This window comes from Merops nubicus, unplaced genomic scaffold (assembly GCF_000691845.1).
Source record: "Merops nubicus isolate BGI_N331 unplaced genomic scaffold, ASM69184v1 scaffold495, whole genome shotgun sequence".
In the NCBI taxonomy this organism is placed as follows: domain Eukaryota; kingdom Metazoa; phylum Chordata; class Aves; order Coraciiformes; family Meropidae; genus Merops; species Merops nubicus.
The window spans coordinates 1-24,472 of record NW_008610014.1 but is presented as its reverse complement, the minus strand read 5'-3'; the positions used below and the strand labels follow the sequence as shown (position 1 = coordinate 24,472).

At 39.2% G+C, this 24,472-nt stretch overlaps 1 protein-coding gene across 1 annotated transcript; it reads right to left on the bottom strand.

The window, feature by feature from the left end:
* Positions 1-626: 626 nt before the first annotated feature.
* FBXO15 (F-box protein 15) lies at positions 627-23,263 on the bottom strand. Its single transcript, XM_008940740.1, has 9 exons — positions 23,178-23,263; positions 21,314-21,418; positions 16,655-16,897; positions 16,163-16,372; positions 14,175-14,304; positions 11,729-11,811; positions 10,430-10,575; positions 4,574-4,698; positions 627-896 (listed from the first exon to the last, which is right to left on the bottom strand). Exons 2-9 carry the CDS (start codon positions 21,415-21,417, stop codon positions 627-629), a joined length of 1,311 nt encoding a protein of 436 aa, XP_008938988.1. The 5' UTR covers position 21,418; positions 23,178-23,263.
* Between the last annotated feature and the right edge of the window lie 1,209 nt (positions 23,264-24,472).

The window sequence follows — 24,472 nt, the reverse complement described above, 5'->3', positions numbered from 1 at the left end:
GAGCGCCATTAGATCTGCAATAAAATAAACTTAAGTACTGTTTTTATGCTTGCCTACCAGGTAAATCACCCTTTTAAAAATATTACAGTTCTAACTGTTGCAGAGTACTTAAACATACACATTTGGAAGTTGGTGGTGGTTGGCTCTTTTTACCTGGATGAGCTGGTCCTTGAAGCACACACAAATCTTTAATTTTTTTTTTTCCACTGAGAAGTGCTTATACTTTCTCTCACAGAAACTGTCCTGCTACTTGGATAAACGATGCAATTACAACAAAGACATTGTTCTGCCTTCACTATGGAATACTAACAAAATCATTAAAAGCAGCTGCAAGAAATCCTGAGGCATTAAGAAAAAAAAATGTGATGTGAGGCTTAGTTTAATTTTATTACACCCAATACCAGAAACGGACTAATGTGATGTTCAACAGAGAAGGAAAACATTTATTTATATCAACCTGTCTCTTCAATCCCTCCAATTCCAATTAAAACCAAATTATTCAATTGCACTTGTTACAGTCTTGCTTATTGGCATCAATTTTAACCATCAAGTGTGGTATTTGTAGTTGTTTCGTTGGATTTTTGTTTTCTTTCCTTTAAAGCAAGGAAATCCGTGACCTAGTTAAGTCAGTAGTTTGTTCCATACCAGCTATTGACTTTTTTGGTGCTTATATAAAGCACCAAATTGACTACAAGGTACTCCTTGGTATCTTCCAAGCATACAAACTCAACACAGACTTTGCCCTCAGAATCTGCATAATCTGTGGTATAGCTGGGACCCATGTAGTCATAAAAGCTGGATGACTTGGAAGACAGTTCCATGTAGACTGGGGCACTGAAACACCAGAAGGGCTTTCCAGTTTCATCCAAGACAGTAACAACCATCACGCAGCAGTTCTACAAAAGAAAAAAAAAAACAAAAAAAAAACACAGAAGAGATTAATTCCCTAGGCCATGGCACATTATGTGGATCTGTCCATGATTTTAAGAGAAATATCAAGGGTTCAAAGGGCAATTTTTTATATCAAGGCTAAAAATTCAAAATATAATTGACAGTGCTCCACTGGCTACTGCAAAGCAACAAATACTTATTTAGAGACTTCCTACAGAAATCAAATTGCAACGTACAGACATCCAAAACTGTGCTACAGAATGCAGCACTGCCATCCTAAATATGACATTTTTTCTTGAACATTTTTTAAGCCTTTAACATCTGTGTGTCTCAACTATTAGTTACCTTGCCATTCAAATAATGGTAGTCCTTGCAATATGAGAAAGAAGCCTACATTTAAATTCAGGTGCTAAACTTGGGTGAGTGCAGCAATGTTTGCAAAGATATTCAGAGACCCCACTGCCAAGGCAGCACACACACAGCAAAGCAATTCCCCTCATATGCCAGCTACAAATGAAGGTCATGCAGCTCTGCTGAATGGTTACAAGCTTCAGTTCCACAAAAGGTAATATTAATATAGCTTTCTACCCTCCAAATAATTCTTACTTTTAGAAATTCCTGAAACGATGTCTTTACAACACTACACAATGGCATCATTTGGTAATGCTAGTCAAGATGCCAGGTCTTGGGTACTTGCAAACTGATGGTTTCACACATGCCTTGAAGACATATGGGTTGTGTGCTATTGTTAATATCAGCTGTTACCTACTCTCATGAGTTCTGAATCACTGAATGAATCAGATTATCTTAATTATGCTGCATATATGCATTACATTGAAGCATACATCATATGCTTCAAAAGCATAAACAAACCAACATCACATATTCCATGAAAAAAAAAATTAATTTCCCTGTACTAGAGTCGTGCTTCTGTTGCTTTAACATTGCTTTAGCCACGAGTGTACTCCCACCAAAAACGGTACAGAGCAGATGGCACAAACAGAAGAGGTAACTTGATACATACATTTTCCCAAATTTGTTATTGTAGACTATTCTGGAAATACAAAATGCAACCCAAATCTGATGATCACTTATGTGAGCTATAAATGTACTTGAAACAGAAAAAAAAACTAGGTTTCTGATCTGACATAGTGTGTATTAAAGGCCAATTATGAGAAGTTGAGCAAGGTGTTTGTCCTGGTTTGAGTCAGAACAGAACTAACTCTGTCCAGTGACTTCACTTCCCTTTGGGAAGGGAGAGAGGTTAGTAGAGAGCATCTGTCACTCCTTTAGTAGCTGGCCCAGCCCTGACCCTTGGCAGTGTTGGGGAGTTCTTTCTTCTCATGTATTTCCAACTATCTGTATTCCAGCAATTAATTTTTTAATTAAAAATACCCAGAAGTTCCCCCAAAAAAAATTTTTTTGTTGCTTCCTTAGATTATTGCACAAAATTCAAATAATTTCAAAGTAGTAGCATGTGCTGCTGCTATGGCTGATTTTATTTGGCCTTCACATTTTTAAGAGTTTTAAAGATTTATGTTAAAAGCCAAATTAAATTCTACCCACAGCTATGTGTTGACAATGTGCCATTTATCACCACAGAATGAGGGGTTTTAAAAATCTAATGGATATTTAAAGTTTTTTTTCTAGAAACAAATATTCAGTATAACTTATGTTGGAAGCACACAGGAAAGAGCTAAACTAAAGACTAGAGCCATAGCTATCTTTCCTCTGACAGTTAATTTCCCAGATTTTTATGTGCTACTCGTGATTATTGTCATGGAAGAAAAAATTCTGCCAACTAGCTGTAAATCACATAGAATCATGGCATGGTCTGGGTTGGAAATGATTTTTAAAGATCATCTAGCTCCAACCACCCTGATGTGGGGAGGGACATCTTCACCTAGACCAGGCTGCTCAAAGCCCCACCCAACCTGGCCTTGCAAAACTTCCCTCCTTCAGTTTAAAGCCGTTGTCCCCTGCTCTGTCACTACAGGCCTTGGTACAAAGCCTCCCTCAGTCCACCTCATAAGCACCCTCACGTGGCCACAATAACCTCTCCCCAGAGCCTCAGTCTTCTGACACCTGCCCAATATGGCAGCAAGATTTCCTACCTCCTGTCAAAAGCTTCATTTTCAAGCAAATGAAGCATATTCTGTAATCATGTGCTGAGATCCCACTAACTTCAAGCATGTAAATAGTTCTAACAAAATTAAGGGAATGCACAATAAAAATAAACTAATTCAAGACTAAACTTTTTCAGAAGCCTCAAAAAAACACCTATTCTGTGTTATGGTTCTCGGTGAACGTTCATGGCAATTAAAGAGAGACAGCAAACAATTGCCTTAAAAGCACTATTTTGTTAGCTCAAATTCCTTCTAACTACCAACATAAAATATTTTTATTAAGATACATAGGGGAAGGTTTTGTTGTTTCTTTTGAAAACAAACAGCCAACTCCAGAGAGTTTAGTACAAAGTGAGAAAAGATGAAAGTGACCAAACTGATCAATATGCAAATAAGAAATCTGATTAAACCATATTGCTATGACGAGTAGAGAGGGAGGATTGGAGGGATATTGTAATTCCAACTGTAGTGGATATTTCCAACAGATAATAGTGGATTACAGAGTTTTAAGATAAATGTTATATTCTCTATTGCATAGGAAAGCTGGCTGACACTGTAAACTATAAAACAAATATGGGAATGTTTATGAGCAGAATAATATGTTATCAAACAGAAATCCATTCTACACTTATGTAGGATTAGCAGAAACAACAGTTGCATTCATTTTTTTTTCAAAGTGCCAAAATTAGCATGAAGTGTTGAACTAGATTATTTTTCACTATTGCTTAAATTATATTTATCAAAATTTTTGGTAATTCTGAAATGTTCATGCAGCTGAAGTACATTTAGAATCACAGAATCATTAAGATTGGAAAAGACCTCTAAGATCAAGTGCAGCCATCAACCCAACACTACCATGGCCACTAAACCATGTCCTGAAAAAACATTTTAAAATATATATGTCTTCATCACTACTGCAAAATCTACAGAACTACTCTCAAACTTTTTTTAAAATAATTCTTTCAGGAATTTAAGAGAAGAGAACAAGTGAGAATTCCTCTAAAATACAAAGAGTTAATCCAGTTGGCCCATGTACATGACCCAAGAGCTCGGTGTTGACTGTAAGACTGTGGAGTGTAGTTTCTGCTTGTGTCCATCAGCATTTTAATATTCTGTAACAGTTTCTAACTTCCATTGCACAGACTTGTTACAACAGAACTGGAGAGTATTTCCCTAAGAACTGAAGATTTACTGCCTAAAAAAAAAAAAAAAAAAAAACAAACCAATACCACAAAAGTTAAAACCCCCAGAAAACGGCCATCTGCAGGACGTTTTTGTCCAACATGTCCAGGCAGTGCTGGTCAGCCCTCGTGTCTTTGCTGAGTGGAGAGCACTGGGGTCTTCACACACGCATAACATGGGTCTATCACACAAAGGATAAAACTTTTCCTCAAAATTCACTTCATTTTTGCAACGTTTGAATTGATGGTTTTGTTTCTAGCTACAGACACCTTCCACAAATAAAACCTTTTTAAAAAAAAGCATGCTTAGGATGCATAAACAAAATTCTGCTTTGAGATTAGAATTTCCAGAAACAACAAAAACATTTGACTGACCTTCACACTACCTTTAAACACATCTGTCTCCCAGAACAAGCCAAGTGTCCCAGTAAGAGGCAAGTGCTTTTTATTATCCTTTAAGCTTACAACTGTGAGCCTCAAATATCCATTTGCAATGTCACCTGAAAATATGAACAATGTTATTAGCATTATACTGCTACAAATCAAACTTACACTTTCAGTGTTCTCTTTGCTTCTCTCCAGTTGTTTAGTTTCCCCCTCACCCATGGGTAAGGAACCCTGACATACACCAACAGCTAGATACCAAGCACATTATAGAGAATTGAAGTTGCAGTTGAGGGCTTTCATTCTGTGATCCACAGTAAAAGCAGCAGCTAAAAAAAAAACTGTTATATTTGAGTATGAAAATCTGAATGCTGACTAAAGGACTCATGCAACAAGTAAATATTCCACGGTCAATATTTCAATTTCATGCCACCAGTGCCTCCATTGCTGCCCACTGCTCAAAAGTGAAGCTAAGCACATAACACATGAAATAAATTATGGGAAACCTCCACGCCTCCCCCCTCCTTTTTATTTTATTTTTTTTTTTAAATCTCTCTCTGTCTGGTAACTCAATCCTATACAACACTATATCAGTCTAACTATCAGTCCTTCCTGGAAAGTATATTGAATCATTTAAACTGACACGTAGTATGCCTTGATTTGAATCAAGTTGTTAAATTATGGATTTATTCATTTTTTAAATAACTTTCCATAGGCTTACTTTCATTTTTGACAGAATTATTAAGACTTCTTTGAGATTTGGGTTTTTTATTACTACACATAACCATACTTCTTTGCCATGTCTTCCTCTCCCCCCAAAAGAGATCAATTATTTTTAATTGTTCTTTTTTCCCTTGCTATCAGAGGAGGAAAGTTAACCAAGGAGTCCAACAGTTTAATGATAATTTGGGGTACATCATAACTAACAATCTGAATACAAAAAAAAAAAACACACCCACAAAAATTAATGTATCACATCATGACACAAGCAGATTTCTTAGTTGGACATTCCTTAAACAAGCTACCTTGAACAAGTGATCGCTTAAAAGAGCAAACAAAAGCACTAGAGACCTGGGGGGGAGGGAGAAAAAGACAAAAGGAATAGAACTAAGCATATAGCACTTGCAGGAGACAGACAGGAAGGGAGAGAAGGAATTCCCAGGAAAGTACTGCTTGTCAGGATCCAGTAGCAGGCCCTGGATAGCAAGATGAAAACTGAAACAGCTTGTAGAATTTTAGAATGCAAGTGGCAAATATTAAAAAAAAAGAGAAGTGTTTTGCTCGTGGTTCTCCTTCAACCAAGCCCAAGTAGCAGCATGAGGCTGAAGACAGAAGCAGCAACATCAGAAAGGCTGGCCTGGAGACAAAAAACTAAAGCCTGTGTGAAGGAGCAGCAGAAGTCTTTGCCTGGTGGCTGCTGAAGGCTGACACCTGGAGACAAAGTGACAAAAGGAAAGCAGCTCCCAGGAGATGTTTGGCCACAAAGCAATGCTTGGCAGGACACCACTCACAAATGGGGAGTCCAAAGAATACCCACTGTGTGGAGGAAGCAGCCCAACACATGACAGAGGCAGCAGGTTTCTCAGTACAAACACTGTCTGGAAGGGGAGTGTGAACACAGTGGAACCAACATGACTATGCCCAGGAAATACTTGTAAGGAAAATGCACCACTCCAGCCAGTGACACCCACTGTTCTTGCAGTGAAGTCCCAGAGAACTCAGTGAAGAAAATGTAAGCAGAACTCACTTTCAAGATCCAGCCCAAAAAAGGCTATTATTCATACCTACCCAAGTGGTTACGTTCCAAACTTCAGTAAATCAAATCCAATTGCAAGATTTCATTCAAGAAAAAGTATCTTAGATAAGTAGTCAAGCTTTACTGAGTGAACACTGGAAGCCTGCATTTAAAGTTGAGCTTTTATACAAGAGACTAAACATCAGTCAACAAGCATTCTTCCCAAAGGACTACTCAGTTAACTGCAATTCAGATTTGAATGGAAGCAGCTTTTCCTCTCACTCATTCAAAGCAAACGAAAATTTTAATGGAATAAAAAGAGATTAAAAAAACATACTGCTAATAAATGAATGAAGCCCAGGACGACACTACTACTGCATGGCACTAAACATGAACTGCTGCATCACTGGATGGTCACCTGGCTGAAGGGCAAGTTATAAATTCCCTATTGCAGTTCCTTCTTCACTTGAAGCCAGAATGGAAATAGGTGACAGGCCAGAAATATAAAGGCTAATTATTCATAGGTTAGTTAATCCAGACTTTGTCATTATTTTAATATAAAAGCTCCATTTCAGTCCTCATACCCAGAAGAAAGAAAAAGTGTGATGCCTACAAATTAGCAAGAAGCTGAAGTCCTAAGTACTGAAATCTTCCCTTCCTCATCCCAGTCAGAAGAGAAAAGGAAATTAACGGGCAGGGCAAACTGTGAAACACACCAAGGGAAATACAGAAGGAGCAAACTGAATAGGGCTTACCTCAGACTCATCTAGAATTTGTTTCATTGTCCCCTTCTAACATCTACAGTCTAGGGTTTATGCAGGACACGTACAGCAGCAAAACAGCTCTTTAATCAGTATAGGTTATAGGGAACAAATATTTCCAAATAAAGGGAATACCAATAGAGAGAACATAGATCAGGCAGACAAACCTCAGGGGAAATAAACAAATAGCCCAATAGTTCAAAGGCACTTATTTTAACTAAAAGCCAAGTGAGTCTGTTTTGCTAACCAAGCCTTTGCTCCAAGTTGTAATTTGATTGTTATCTTCATGGGGGAGGCTGAGCTTAACAACTCATTCTGGTGGCAACAACCAGCCTTACTGTGCTGAAATGGTCATTTAAACCTGCAAATCAATCTTCAAGGTCAGGCTAAAACATCTCAAATAGGTGATGTGATATTTTACAAACAAATCTTAAAAGCTCTCTGAACACACATAAATCACCCTATTACATTTTGCAAGTACAACACATCAACATGGAATAACACTGAAAAGCCAAAGCTTAGACTACCACCTGGCTACAAAGCCATGCTTAAAAACCTGAAAAACCTACAGAAATACATTTCAAGAGTGCTTATTAAAAAGCTAGATTTCATATAACTCATTGAAGCCATGAATATGACAAGTATGTCACAGCTTCCTGAAAACAGGAAAGGTTTTCTAATATTTTCAGTTCAATTTGAAAGTATTTAGCATATTCACCCTACAGTATCTGCCAATAAGGCCATATTATCAATTCTGTTTAAATGGAAGGAAGAATAAAATAAAATGCTAAAAGCCAGCCAAACCAGAGTGGCAAAACTGCTAGTTACCACAGTGCAAGTATTGATAACAGGAAAAAAGGTCTGAAGCCATATATACACCATCCATTTGGTTCAATGAAGTGTGACCTTCCTTTTTTCATTTGATGTTAAGAATTTTGCAGAAAGAATTGAAAGTAGAGCAGCAAAATGAAGCACAACATTCATGAACAAACAAAAAGCAGACAAAATTAAAACTAAATGTGAACAAATTAGTTATTCTGAAGAGTAATAAATGTGCTTTCCCTGGTAATCTAGGAGCATCTACCCCTTCCTAATTGAAACCAACACGTAAACCCCCAGTATAGCAGCTGACAACTGACCTGAGCCTCAGCTTGTGGAAACTGCAATTGGCTTCTCACATCCATTATTTAAAATAATTCTGGATTAGGTAGAGAATTTTAAGAAATAGCAAGACCTCTCATTATGCCAGAGACCTCCATGCTTCAGAGTCCTCCCATAGAACAGGACAAAGTGCCTCATTAGAACAGTGCCTAAAAACAAGTGCAAACCTTTCAAACACAACCACAGACCTACACTGCTGGCCACATTCAGAAACTCCACGTTTACCAGGAAGAGCAAAGTTAGCAACAAATTACCTTGAATGTATGTTGACAACGGGCAGCCATAAGCTGTCTCACTACATCATTTTTTAACACAAATTATGGAAGAAATCAAACATTTTCCAAAAGGAATTATTGTGAAAGTACATGGAAGGGAGCAGGTGACAAATGAGCTTACTGCCTGCAGAACCATGGCTGCAGCTGGCTGGTGTCCTGTGAGAACAGAATCCAGTGGCTGTCACACAGCTAAAGGACACAGAACTGAGACGGTTCAGAAAACACAACCATAAAACAGATTCTCTAACGAGGAAAGTGAGATGGCATCACAACTGTAGCTCCTGGACATTTGATATGATTTGCATAAACATCAGCTTAATCGTTAGCATAAGTAGCTTCTAAGCCGAAAAATAAGCAATACCAACAAAGAAAGTGTGCCACATGCTGCTTGCTCTAGCACAGCTCTTTGGCTAAGAGCATAAAATTTTCATTTTAGAAAACAAAGCATGACATTCTTCTGTAAGTTCTTCACTGTGAGGGTGGTGAGACACTACAACAGGTTGCCCAGAGAAGTTGTGGATACCCTCTCCCTGGAAGAGTTCAGGGCCAGGTTGGATGGGACTTTGAGCAGCCCTGTCTAGTGGGAGGTGTCCCTGCCCATGGCAGGGGGGTTGGAACTAGATGATCTTTAAAGGTCCCTTCCAACCCAAATCATTCTATGATTTATATATTAGAAAACTAAAACAAAACCCACACCACCTACAACAAAAAAAAACCACAACCATCTGGCTAATTTACAGAAGAAAAACATATTTTTTTTTTGGAGGTTATAAGGAGGACTCATGGACTAAGCAACACCTCAGGAGAGGGTTTTATTGCTACATGGATAGACGGTCCTTAAGTTTTACTCTCATAACTATTCCTTTATTTCAAGCTTGGAGTTTTCAGGAATCTGAAAACATTCCTGTTTCAAATTCAAAGGACTACAACACTCCACACTGTGCACAAGGCTACACTCTCAATGACAGTCCTTGGAGTCATCACATACAAGTTAAAAAAAAAAGTCAGTCATTGGGAAATTTGTTCCAAGACTGTAAAACATTCAACGATGCTAACAGTGCCCTCTACTGTCTTTCTAAAATCAGTATTTTCTGTAGTCAGCAGAAAGCTTATTAGCAATGTTATCAGAAAAATACTGTAAATTAATTATTGCTCCCCAGTGTTTAATTGTTTAATTTTAGCATTTTAATCTGACAGACAGCTGTGTAGTAGCTGTAGACAGGGCTGTGTTGAAGTTAAGTCAAAAGAGAGATCACCCACATATCTTGCAAAATCTTCCCAGATTTATTAAGTTGGGCTGTACATGAACAACAAGGATAGTGAATCATCCTTCATTAAAAGAAATGTTAATAATTGTGAAAGAGCAGCACAGTTAAAAACAATCCCTGAAAGTGTTTCTTACACAGAGAAAGGATGCCAGAATAGGCAACCTTAAGCTAACCTAAATAAAAGCTATAAATCTTGAAGTTCACAGTCTCTTCTACAAACATATTTAAATACTTAATCTGTCAGTGTACCTAAAGTATACCTGAGAAGAATTCTACAGAAATAAGCTTCCAAAATGTATGAGGACAAACTCAATCTCTTACAGTATACAAGTGGCAGGAACATCAGCAGCCTGCACCAAGAGCTGTGCCGCTGAGGCAAATGAAAACATCCATCCAGCCTGCAGGGCTTGTACCTCAGGCCTGACACTGTTTCAGTGTAACAGAGGCAGGCTTCGCACAGAGCAAGCTCAGGACACCACGCAGCCCACCGTGCAGATAACACAAATCACACAACAAACAAAAAGATACCTTACTCTTAACAATCCATTTCAGTTTCTCCCCTTAGAACACAGATATTGGATAGAAGAGGGAAAATGTAACAGCAGGGATCATTTTAAAAACAGACATTACTGTTCTGTCAACTCTACCTTTTCTGCAGAAGAGGCTTCTGAACGTTCCACACAGGTAGGTGCAGCTTCTACCATGCATATCAAGATGTAGACTGTAGTCATGCAGTCCATACTCTGGGTCAATATCATCCAATACAGGTTGATTAGGTGGAAGAACATATTGACTTTAAAAAAAAAAAAAAAGAAAAAATCAAAGAGCTAGGCAAGGTGGAAATGACTTAATAGAAAGAGATATAGTAAACACACCTACACTGAGACTACCACTTTAAGAAAGATTATAAGAGTGGGTAAAACTATTAGAAGATATAACTTTTCTTCTTTATTAAAGCTTCTGAAAATCAAACACATCTAGCTCATCATACATCTTTTAAGCTAAAACAGCATCTAATACTTGTAATTAGCTGCCCAGCCTAGCCAAAGGCAGAAAATATGTCAGTCAACTTTGAAAGGTATAACTACAACTCTAAAAGCCAGCTAGCTATAGACTTGTCGGGAATAGCAGCTACTGAATTATTTTGTCTGTCCCTAACATAAAAGAAAAACTACTGCACACAAATGATCAGAAGAGCCCAAATCCCAGGAGCAGCTGAGCAGCTCCTACACAGGATCCTATCTGGCAGCAAGGGAATACTGTTAAGTCTTAACCTTCTGTGTGAAAAGAGCTGCACTAAATTACCCTTGGCACATAAGACTACCAGCAGATACCAGGGTATGCAAGCTGAAAGCTGAGGGGGGAAAATAAAATCCCCAAATCATCCTCAAAAACTAAAAAAACCTCTATCTTTTTAAACAGTTTAGAGTGTACAAGCAGGTATGATGTTATACACTGCAATACACACAAACACTTCATAGGAAAGCCCGTTGTTTTTTCCATGGCACTGAAAGACAAATGCAGGCACCTTGCCAGTTTACTAGAACTTTCTTCTCCTGTCTTACACAGATAAACATTATTTTCCTACTTCCTAAAATGTCTCCCTCTTTTCTAGGTATTTCAGATAGCAAAAGGGAATAAAAAAAGTGCTTGTGAACAGAGAGAAATTATGGGCAGCGTATTTCTGACTTTCTCAATACAGCAAATACTAGTACACTCAAATGACTAAGTTATCTCCCGAATAGCATAACAATGGCAACATTTCTGCATGAAAATACTTCTACAGCTTTGTCTATAGTTACCAGAACTGTTGTTTATATTTAACAAGAATAGTTAATTGCTGCCTAAATATAAACCTCTTCCCAGCAGCCAATTTTAACTGTAAAACTCAAAGCTTTATTCAAAAGGTTATCTTTATTGCCCACAAAGGAGAAACTGAAACTCACGCAGTAGCAGAACCCAAAGTGCTTCTCTCAAGAAGTTGATGATAATGAAGACTCGCCATAACAAAAGCAATTTCATTATTCTCCTGAAAAGTTAATTAAAGTAGATGTATTTTCATCTGGAAATAGTTTTTTTTTTTCACAAGGTCTTCCTGAGCATTAACATTCATAGATAACTGCTGCTGCTTATTATTCTGCCAGTTACTGTAATAATGTTAATAATGGCTTGCTTCAATACTTGGACTCCTGTAACTACTACTCTTTTGACAAGAGTACAGAATATGTCTCAAAGATCACAGCAGTCCCATATCATAGGGAAAGGGAGGCAATCTACCTATGCCAGGGCAAAAGTTATCAGCAGCAATCCATGAATTGTAGCTTCTATTTAACACTTTAAACCAGATACCTAAGCAGAGTCAAACAGGTCTTAGCTACTAAATACCTAAGCATCAAGCTTATTTTCATATGTAAGGAACTGTCTGCCAAGAGGGCTAATGCCTGTGAGGGACACAGAGCTATTCAGTGGAAATACTGCATTTCAAAGTAAAACCCCAGGTGTCTTCACCAGATTATATACTCCTGGGAAAACAGTAAGACTTACCTTCTATAGGCCTATATAACTCAAAGAAAACTTCAGAGCTCAATGTGAGAACTAAGCAGAGCCAAAGGTCTGTATTTCCTTCAAGAACACAGAATTATGGATTTCAACTCTTTTTTATTTCTTTTTAAGAAAAATGCATTTTTAAGTCCTACATTTGCAAACATGTAAGTCAACACCAAAATTATTCACTGCCAGCAGTCTAGTACCATCCTGAGAAGTAACTACCATTTGCATCTCTGGGTTACCAAACAAATTACATCCCCTACTTGAACTTTTTTTTAGCTACTCCTGTATTTTTGTAGTGCAAAACTACAGCTATAAAAGATAAAATAACAGAGATTTATCAATCACAGAAACTCTCTCAGTCTTTCTCCATCCAAATACTAGAAGGCACATAACCTGTCCTTGGCTGTCAAAACTACTAGCATCAACAATTTCTGTTACACAGCTAAGCTGTGTGTAAAAACCAAGATGTGTGGCATTTACAATTATTACACCCCTCTGCAGTTAACTGCCTAATGTTTCTCTGCCCACACAGAGAATAAGAACAGCTGTTGAGAAAAGCAAGCAGGAAAAATATACTAGAGTAAGGCACTCAGTGCTTAAAAGCTCTGTGGAACTTGGTTGTGACTGAACCATTTCCAGGTGCTGAAAGAGTTCTCTCTCCAAGCATGGGAAAGGGTAAGGCACTTGGCAAGATCATAGGGACAATTACAGGGACAGCAATCTACTCACTTCTGAAGATACAAAAGAAAGAGCTGATCGATACTTATCAGAGCTTTTCATAGACTGAGACAACTTGCAATAGGCACACGCGAGTCAGCCAGTCTCAAGTTTTCTAGGAAATGGACACCTTTAAGTAAGAGTGAAACAAATTTTCTTTCTGTGGTTTTAAACCATTTGTCTGGTGATTCTGCACATTTGAGGTAGTAAGAGTTTCCAGATGGAAATGTGACACAACTGAGGACAACCATTCACAGGCTCCCTGAGGGAAGTTCCTTGCTAGGGCCAAATAATATGAGTCTACATCCTTAACGTGGCTGGGGGAGGAAGAAAGGGCTGTCACCTCTGACTTCAGTCTGGGAGCAGAGCACCTGAGACAGGCTTCCACAGCACCTAACCACTGCAGCTTCAGACAGACCCCCTGGTCCCAGTGCATTCCCTGCAAAGCCCAGTTCTCCAGAGTAGCAGTCTGCTTCAGATGTCCTGCACTGCTCTCTGGAGACATTCACCTCCACACACAGCCTACAGAGACCAAACCCTGAACTTAGACACTCGATACCAAGGACAGAATATCCTCCAAAGGGCACAATTCACACCGTTCCTACTGCTGGAGCAGGACACCTCAACCTGCTCACGTAGATTAAAGGAAACAACTGGCAAAGTTGCCCAGGAGGAGTTCAACACTCTGAGTGATGGGGACAGGGCAAGAAGCACATCTCCTGAAATCATTCCATTCAATATGTCCTTAGGATATCAAACTTTGACATGTGAAGACTGCAAAATAAATACAGCTAACCACAGAAATAAGAGCAGTCCAGTATCTACTATGATACATAACTCTTAATTAGAGGTGGATTTTTTTTAAAAAAGTTCAGACACTTCCATGACAGCTCTTTAGAATATAATAAATCATCAACGAGCTGTCCCTCCTTGTATTTTCTTGTTGTTAGCTCAGACAAGATCTTTCAAAATCCAAGGAAAAAAGGTTACATTAAAAAAAAAAAAAAAACAACAAACCTCCAAAAGCAATAAACCCCCAACAGCCTCCCAAAATCCCAAACTGCAAGCCAGAAGAATCTGTTTCTTCAAGTCATAATAAAATATTGAAAAAAAATTTTATCTTACCTTCCAAAGTCCTACCAAGAGTCCTGGACTCAGACTGAAGAGCTGGATCAGCTTATCAGCACCAACTGCTACGCTGCTTTCAATCAGGTTAGCAAGGGGGTATTCAGCAATTAAGGAACATTGATGAGGTCTTCAAAAAGAAAGCACAGAATGTGGCTACAAGACTACGTAACTGTATTTATGTACAAGTTCAGCCTAACTTCATTTTTAACTCTGAAGTCTGACCAACAGCACATGATGAAAATGTTTTTTAAAGCATCCAGTGTGCACAACCATCAGCTTTACATCTGAACTACAGCACATTAGCAGGATCTCAACACCCAACAAGAAGAGAAACAAAAGCCACCACAGAATAGCCCAACATAATAAAGAAAAAAATTATATGATTGCTCAATATTTAAAAATAGCCACAAAATTTAGTTTTTAATTAATTTTTAATACTATGTTGGTATTAGATTGATTCACTGAACGTTTTTCAGTAAATTAGTAAGCTACTAAGAAGGTAAATCTTTCTCCATAGAAGCAAAAATTCCAAGGAAAGGATCAAACTGCACATATAACCAATTAAAAGCTTGTTAGAGGAAGCTTTTTTTTTTAGAACTTTATTTGTAGATCTTGCCTGTAATTAAAGTGATTTAGCTCCATAACACTCTTTTAACTAAAGTTCATATGTCACAGGTGTTTTTATTGGCTAAAGATGCATAAAAAAAGAGCATAAAGTAGAGCCTGTGTTACCTATTCAGAAGGGAGATATAACACTTTCCGAAACCCTTCACAGGCTCTGGCTCTCACTATATTCAAAACTGTTCCTAGATTTCCCAGCAGTATCACAGTAGTATCACCTACTCCTGCCTGCTGCTAGGAGGACAGCACAGAGAGGAACTTCATCCCATTATCTTGGGCTGTAAGATCTGAGGCAGGGATGGGATATCAACTCTCTCCATCCCTAAGTCAACCAGCTGGTATAAACATAGGGACTTTCCCATAGTCCCTGCTCTGCCTCCTTATAGTCTTAACATGCTGAGTAATATTGGAGTATTTGTGTCACCATTACCTTCCTGTATTTTCACAAGCTTTAACAGCTTATGATTCTGTGAAATACACTAACTGCCTGCAAGTTTTGTTTTCCTATTTTCAACATATGAATCATCCTCCTGGTAAAACGTTTCCCACGTAATTTGTCTGGAAGACTTGTTTAGCTGACTCTACATAAAAGGCTTCTCTTGATTTTTCTTTTTAGCAAGCACTTTCCTTGTGCTTGAGGAACCATTTTTTTGTAAGTGAACAACAACTCTCTCTTTTCAGAGCTCTGCTGTTGGAGGTTTTGTGTAAGCAGCATGTAGCTGATACTGCATTAGACTAAAATGAAACATAAGACAGGCACATGGGAAATGCCTTGACAGCAACCAAACACCTACATACCTCAAATATGTTTAATTTAAGCATCTTTCCTCAGAATATAATGCCAGAGAAATATTGTACACACTAGTTACAGAACAATAGTTATCCTGCATTGTGCTGTGTAAGTTTTTTTCATTTACCTGTACTTATATTGTAAGTTATATTACATTGCAATGCAGCCAAACAGAAAAAAAAAAATGTTACTAACACAGATTACCTGACTGTAGCCACATAAACATTGATGAACTGTTCCAGTCTGAAGACCTCACATTAAATTCTCCTAGATTTACAGAGTTTTTTTCATGCTTACTTGCATCTATGCCATAGATCTCACTTTCCAAGGCAGGACCTATCAGTTTGTATCTTGCATGCCAGTAGCTACACTAATCAAAGAATTAATGTCATAGCTTGCTGGATTATACCTATTTCTTGCTAAACAGCTCTACCAATGAAGAGAACACAGGCTTTGGAAGAAATACTACAGAAAGGCTTTCTAAGAAAGAATTAATAGGTTAAGATAGCTTCTACAGACACAGTATCAACCACTCACACAAAAACCGCCTCAAAAATTCTATGTTAAAACTCACCCATTCTTGCGGGGAGCTCTGCTTTGGTCAGGAAACAATGGCATGACTCCAAAGAGTTTTAGGGTCGACAGGATGTCTAAGCAGGGCCAATTTGTACTGTACCAAAGTATAGTAACAGATGTGTCCTTAAATGATAAGTTTGCCTTCTCCATTACATGTTCCTTTCCATATTTGTCCTTTAGGACAATTATCCAACTCAAGCCAGAGGCTCTGTTATTCAGAAATTGAGAAGCAAGAGGGTTATTTAAAAAAAAACAGAAGATTCTCAAAGTGACAAAACTTCAACTATGCTTCTAACAGAACTTTAAAATTTCTAACTGCTATTTATGCCTCTCAGGCTAGGTCACATACAGGCTATCATCATATCTTCCCGTTATGATATACCCTTCATAGCTCTATTTGTATATCCATACCCCCCCAGCATTTCCAAAGCCATTAATACTCTGTACACTGCTCTCCAGCAAACACCTTCTGTGACAAGGCATTGCTTACTTCATAGCTTCTTTGTTTTTACATGGAAGACCTGTATAAGGATCTACAGGTTTAACAAGTCGCATTACTCTAGTTTTGACAGCAGCTATTTGTTTGAAGATGTATTCTTTCTTCCAGTACCCAGGACTTCTATCACGTAGAGCAGCACAGCCCAAGGAAACAGTTTTTGTTTGTTTAGTCTGCATCTTCCAAACTGTCCTTTTTGGTTGAAAACAACTGGAATAGATTTTCAGCCAGATTCCACTGGAAGTAAAAACAATAAAGAGGAAAACAACATAAAATTCAAGACTAGTTAGTTATTTTTTCTTATACGTCTCAGCTACCACTGAGCATAATGTTAGCACAAAAAATATAGTCTTAGATTATCAGCAAATTGCAAAGGCAGAGTTGTACACTCTTCCCCGTTTTGAGCTTCCAACAGCTTTAATGAGGTCAGTTCCCTGGTGCAAACATGATGGCTCAAGAACAAAAAGATGCAACTTTTCTCATGGGCTTACTAGGTTATATGGAAGCCTATGGAACCTCTGAACACATTCCCTGTTCTGGATTATACATACCAAGCAAGATCCACTTACAACTTTCTACTCTACGGCAGGGAAATTTAAAAAAAAAAAAAATAAAAAGTTACAGTATTGTTGATCATCATAACTACACATACAAAGAGTGTTTGACTAGTGCTCTAGAAAGTAGGATCATAAGACACTGGGACCTTCCCACAGTTTTACGCCTCCCAATAGCACACTAGAGTGTGTGCTTTTTAAAAAGTTCTCCTTATGCTGCTGCTTCCTTCACAGATACTCGCTGAACCAGATTAAAAGAACAAACTGACCAACCAACCAAGGACACGTCTGAGAGAGAGATACCATGAGGAAACAAAGAAAAGGTTGAGTCTTCTCTGCCTTCCTGAATCCATACAAGCCAGGGTGAAGCTCAGACACAGTACAGCCATACTCAGTGACTTAAGTGAAAACTGATTAAGGTTAAAAAGTTACTTTTGAAATTTCTACCCCAGAATAACGATGCATCCTGCTCACATGAAATCAGCTAGCATAGAAAGTGTTTCAGTACCTCTAACTCAAAGACAATCTTGAGATCAATGCCCCAGAAAAGATTAGAAGTTTAGAAGATAAGGTAATTTCTATACTAGAATATATGGTTATTTGTGTATTTTAAGTTAGTGAAAGTGAGCACAGGAGAAGCCTGGTTTTGCTTTTGCCATTACGTGCCTAGCAGCATGCTTAGCAACATACTTCTGTTCTAAACAGGAACAGGATCCAATCATTTGTAACAGGGTATCTCTGTCTAGAACAAGGCATTGGAAAGAATAAGCTGGCCAACCAACCAGGCATGAAGAACACCTGAAGACTGCCAAATCTAAGTGAAACTGGGGGAAAGGTAATTCAGGTGGGGGTAGATCATAACCACTGACTCATGGATCACCTACCCCAACTACACCATCTCCTCAGAAGAACAAGGAAATGAACAGCTAAGAAACTGGACAGAGCATGCATGGTGATTTACCTAGCAAGTGAAAATATAGGTGAATAACAATGCATATGTATTAGAAAGATGAGTATAATTAAAACTTTACATATAAGTAAGTGGTGGTTTAGGAAGCTGGTGTGCTGGTTTTGACCTGGCACCCACGACTGTGCTCTCACGAGAATAAAGAGCACACCTTTGCCTATTATGTGTAATTGGCAGCTGCATACCGGGTGAAAGACACAGTTTTGGGAAAATCATGTGGATTCCTCAAGCATCTCACAGAGACCCAGCTGAAAACAGGGTGGAGGAAGACAATTAGAATCACCCATGTTTGGTGGTAGTACCACTGTGTCATGGTTTAACCTCAGCTGGCAAATAAACACCAGAGAGCCACTGCCCACTGCTTCCTCACTCCCCCAGCCATGTGTTAGGGGAGGAGAATCAGGAAAAAAATAAACCAAAAAAAAGCCTTTGTGTTGAAATAAGGACAGTTTAATAGAACCTAAAGAGAGAAGAGGCAACAACAATAATGCTAATACTAGTGAAGTAAGATATGAAGTGAGTGATAACAAACGGCTTACCCCAGAGGCAGCTCTCCCTGCTCCAGCCACAGCCGAGGCCACCCACTCCCACAGGCCAGGCCAGCCCCTCCCCTGACATCGAGGGCACCATGTCACTATGAGCTCCAGCACACCACTGTCTGGCTTGGGTGCTTATCCAGGCTATGGCCCCACCAGCTGCAGCCTCTCCCAGCTGCTTGTGAACACTAACCCTACCCTGACCCAAGCCAGGACACGCTGCTGTGTCAGTACCTTCCATGCTCTTTGGAAAAGCTCAGAGAAGAGATGTCTCTTTGAAGGCATCAAAAAAAACATACAAAAGGAACGATGGGTTCACTTCTTTCCTGTTAGGAATAATATGAGGTCATATTTCTGCCTTCCCCCCCCAGTATCTTTAGGACAGTTCAAGGAATGTTGAGTACACACACTCTACATGACCACACTGAAGAAAAATTTAGTAGCAACAGAAAAAAAAACTGTCAAGAGAAATTCTCTAACATTTATGAGCAAGATTACCCTCACCAGTCCTCACTCAGCTCCAGGCAAACTTACACGAATGTGCTCTCTAATGCATTTTCCCCATCCTTAAAGCATTAAAGCACTGAAGGACTGACTCTGCCCCACACTGCCTCCTGCCCATGAAACCCATTCTCCTTTCAACAGCTGCTGAGAAGAAGTCTCCACGTGCTGAGAGCCAGGCTCGTTGTTTCTGATGCAAACCTACTCAGGAACCTCCCAAACACCTTCCAGCCTACTGCCCTGCAGATATACGTACAATCTCCCACTGCTCTTTTTTTTTTTAGTCAAAGCTGTTTAAAACACAAAGACTCACAAGCTTCTATGACTGGTAAAGAGCAGTTCAGAGTGAATGGGAGCTTATAATTTTCGCCAAAATCCGGAGGTGGAGGCAGGGAGAGGGGAGGCGTGGAACATGAAGAACAATCCCACAAGTAAAGCAAAGATCAGACAACCACCACTGTCAGTCATCACTTGACCATAAAGGCAAAAAAAGATCTGAGCAAGGAAAAAAGATCTAGCTTCTCACTTCCTCTTATACAAGCACTTTCTGCTAGTGATCAAAGCCCTCAGGCTTTCAGAGAGACCATCTGTCTGAACTCCCCACACTGCATGACAGAAGGCTGGAATAACACCACATGCTGGGGCAGGGGGGTGCAGAAACATTGCCTTGCCTTCAACAGTTACATGGAAGACATCAGCGCAGTGCCAAGGAACTGTTAAAGCACAAATGTTATTTGAGGAGCCCAAAGACAAAGCACTGCATTAGGCAGCACAGATAAATCACAATGAAAGACTGATAGTCCTGTTCCATCAAGAACAGCATCCTGTACATCCCAGACAGCAGAAATACCCTCAAAAAGACACTCTCCCTAAAAACCAAGATCAGGTTTGTCACTGAGATATGCAGGGACTTCAATTAAAAATTCTGCTAATTCACCACAAGCTTCAGGGACTGAAGAAGGTCCATGGAAATCCCACAGGAAGAAGTGACCAGGTCCTACTGAACCAATCAGTCTCCCAGATAAGGGGAAGTATCTCTTTCTCGGATCCTGTTTGTGCACATGCAGTAACTTCTGTCAAGATCAGAGAATGGAAACAGACATTGTCAGGATGGAGACAAATGAATCACCCTCCCTCGAACAACCAGATGGATTTTATCCTACCTTACTATCCTGAGGTGGAAAAACACGTATTGGAGAGAGATAATTTGTGTCAGCTACGCAATTTTTATCTCCATGCACCTGCTGACAGCCTCAAAAAAATAATCTGGATTATGGCCTTCTCTTTAAATTCATCCATTCTAAAGGTGCCAGTACCAATGTTAACCAATTCACTGTACAAGTTTTGGCAAGTAACTGAGAAGCTAATGAATACCAGAGGCAGCAAATTCCTATATAGAAAGACATTTTCTTACTTAAACAACACTAATGCAGCAGAATCCTAGAAAAAAGGAAAACCAGATGTTCTAGTTGTCACATACCAGCCAGGGCCTCTCCTCTTGATCCTTTCACAAAATTATCACGATACTGGTAGAAGCAACTTGTGAACTCTGTATAAGCAATTGCTTACAAAAATGTGTCAGTATTTCTCTTCATCCCTTTTGTTTTCATTTAGAAGTCACCAATATTTGACAGAAAAAGCAACAGATAAAACCCAGTAGTGAACCACTTGCTTAAGTCACATCCTCTGCAAAAACCTGATGAAAGAAATAAGCAGGACTTCAAAACAAAGAGAGCTGTGCCAATTCTACGAAGCCACTGGCCACACAGCAGTAAGGACTGCCTGAACCAAAACGCCTGTGCAGGCACACATGAACACAAACAAAGGCAGCATTTATTTTGTTGTAAAATTTGCATAATAGCAACATTTCAAAACACTGGATTTCGTTTTTGCTTCATAACCACCATTAAACTTAACGGGGCTCGCAGAGCCAGAACTGCCCCAGCACGCTGTGCTGGCAGCCAGGAGGAGCATTTTCAGCAGGCACTGCCAGCAGAGACGTGCCTCAGCACGCTGCCATCAGACAGACCCATAGCTCCGGGAAACTCAACCGCTGCACCACTAGGAGCAGCACTCACACTTCCCTCTTCCTTACTTGTCGCTGGCCAGCTGATAGAAGTGCCTGTTCACACAGCCAACAGCCAACAGGGATGCAGCATCCAAATAGGAAAATATCTTCATCAGGATTTCTGATGGCATGCTGGAAAACAACGGGAAAGAAATATCTGAGACATCTGCTTAAGACTACTCATCACCACCTATGCAAGCAGTGCAGCACAACTGCATGAAAAGTTATGGATTTGCATTTTCATTAAACTTTGTTTACTTTAACCCAGTTTGACATGAAACTACCTCAGTTCAACTTCAGTTTCTCCCTGCTTGTACCACGATTTTAACACTTAGTCCACAACCACCACCATTTGCCAAAACTGCATATGCTCACTCTCCTCCTGACTGTGGTGTCAGCTCTCAGGATGGACTAGGATAGAAATAACCTTGTCAAAAAGAGAGATCATGCTCTACCTATCAAAACCTTCAAACCATGTGTGCTCAGGGGTCTCATACAGTTTTCATTTCATGTCAACAGAAAGATGTGAACATCAAAATAAAAAGCCAAGTGGCATTTAAGAACATTAACGTTTGCATGGCATCTGCAGGGCTGCCCGAAATCCAGGTACCAGCCCAAGTACAACAAGCACAAACATAACCTAGAGATGAGCCCTGTGATTTTGTATTAACAGGCAGAAACCTCACACCCTTCAAGTAGTATCTGGTAACTGCACAGAATTTAAAACAGCTGTATTTTATACTCAACTTTTTGGAGCATGAAAGTATGGTAACATCAAAATCACCACTGAAAACTCATGCTGCTGTGGAAGGCAACATCTCAGCTGTGGCTCTTGGTGATTTACCACAGTGTCACTTACAACACTTGCTGATTTATAATACTCTATTTCAGAAGCAAATAGCTTTCAAGTATAGAATGATAATAAAACCAATACTCCAGGTTTTGTAGTAAAACACAGTATCTCAGTTGCACTAACAGAGAGGCAACCATGCCAAAACTTGCAGTTATTACGTGAAGTAACTCACAATCTAAGCCCAAAACGGTGAGTGCTTTTATTCCAGAGAGAATTTACAAATGATCCTTTAAACAGCTGCAAATTGGCTAAACTAATATGCTTGATCAAGAATTCTAAATAGTACATTTTTACAGTTTTCCAACCATATCATTTTTAAAGACACTGATAGAAACTATTGTTATTTTTCTTTCTTCTCTTGTTTTTCACACCAAAGTAGGAGCATACAGGATTGAACTGGCTATCCAAAGAAAAAGAGAAATGACTAATCAGGAAGCCACAAAATCTTCTTTAAAAACAGAAAATTAATTGATCTTTCACATAATATATTCTTAGATGTTCTTTGCAGAATCATAACACGTTTTCAAAAGCAAAATAACTCTTAATTATGCTGAAAGTGCCCTTTCACTATCAAACAGTGAGGGAAACATTCACCTTGGAATAAACTGCAAAAAAAAGCAGCCACTTTATTCCTCCCACCTCATCCTACTCCACCATCCTAAATCCCTCTATACAAAACTACACACATCAAGAAACATAAGAAGTTTGGGACTAAACTAGCTTTTATTGAAGTCATACAGCAGCAATCCTTATTCTCAAGGAACATCACAGCCCATGATTTGCAAAGGAATTGCTGAAGGTTTTGCGTGACTCGGAAAACCTACACACTTCCCATGAAATTAGAAATGGAAGTGAGGGAAAACCATGTTTGAAACATTAGGAGGTCAACAAAGGATCACAATGTAGGCCAAGAGTGCAAACTTTTTCAACTTGGAACATCTGACACAGATATCTCCAATGTATGAAGGTAAGAACTGCAATCAGTAAAAAGATGTCTTACAGTGTGCACTCTTACTGCTGATGTCAAGACCTACTCACCTCTCAATGCACAAACTAGGTTTTGGTTTCCTGGAAGGCTTCAAATACAGACTTTTAAGTCCAGCATTTACAGTTTCAGAACGTTCCCCAGGCCTGGTAGCAAAGTTCTTTGACCTATTTTTAAAAAACCAAAGCTGTTAAGAGTCACATCATCACAAAATGTGCATTTTGTGCACACCTACACACCACATCTCAACTTGCATGTCCCTCTTCTTCACCCCAGGAATGAGTAACTGAAGAGGAATGTTGCCTACATGTGCCTCAAAAACATAAACATAGCACCCACCATGTTTGTAAGCTTCCCTTCAAAATAAGTAAAGGTTTCCCAGCTTGCAAAACATAAATATGCTGAAGGTATGAAGAAACAACAGCAAATCCACTGCATGAACTGTTTGTTCAAGTACTGTGTGTGCTAAGATTTGAAATTAGTATTAACAAAATGCTATTACACCACATTGACAAAGCTTGTCTGCCCAAGTTAAAAATCGATGACAGCCGTGACTCTTCCTGCTTAGCGGCTTCTAGTAGCAACTGAGATGCTCTTGCTTACAGGCACAACAGCCTGAATTGCTATTTCATTATCTTTCAACTTGTGGGACTCAGTTTTGTGCCAGTATTTTCACTTTTATACCCTGTCGTACTTACAAGAGGACTATTGTTTTCTGGCTGGTCAGGGAACAAAATCTGTTTCAAAGGACACATAGAAAGTTGTAAATAGTGACAAAACCTGTCTGCTTCTCCAAATGTTAAAGCATGCCCAGGGATAAACTGAAATGACAGTAATATTTTGACATCTGGCTTTTTTTTTTTTCCTCTCTCCCTCAGTAAACAATTCCAAAGACTTGTAAAAAGGTATTATCTGTTCCATTTACAGGTTAAAAATAAAATAAACAGAGGGAGTGCAAGAGGTACAAAGGCTGTACAAATGGGTTGGTAGAAAACAGCTTTCTCAACCTTGCTTTGAAAACTGATGCTTTAAATTTTTGGAAGCTGAAGCTGTACTACAAAAATTAAGCTAAACACACTTACCACAAAGAAATACTCCCATTTGTTACAAAGTAATCCCCTACCTACCCTGAACATACATACACTAGGCACTAAGCTAGCTAGTGCTTTGTAAACGGGCTGCTGCTTGTTGCAATCTCTCCTCTAAGCTCACGTAGCAAGTTTAAGGCCCACCAGCGAGGCAGAGGGCAGGGGCTTGGCCCGGACCCTGGAGGCGCCCGGTTCCTCAGGGAAGGCGCATCACCTCCACAGGGCCAGGGGGACCGAGGAGGGCCATGGCCATGGGGGCC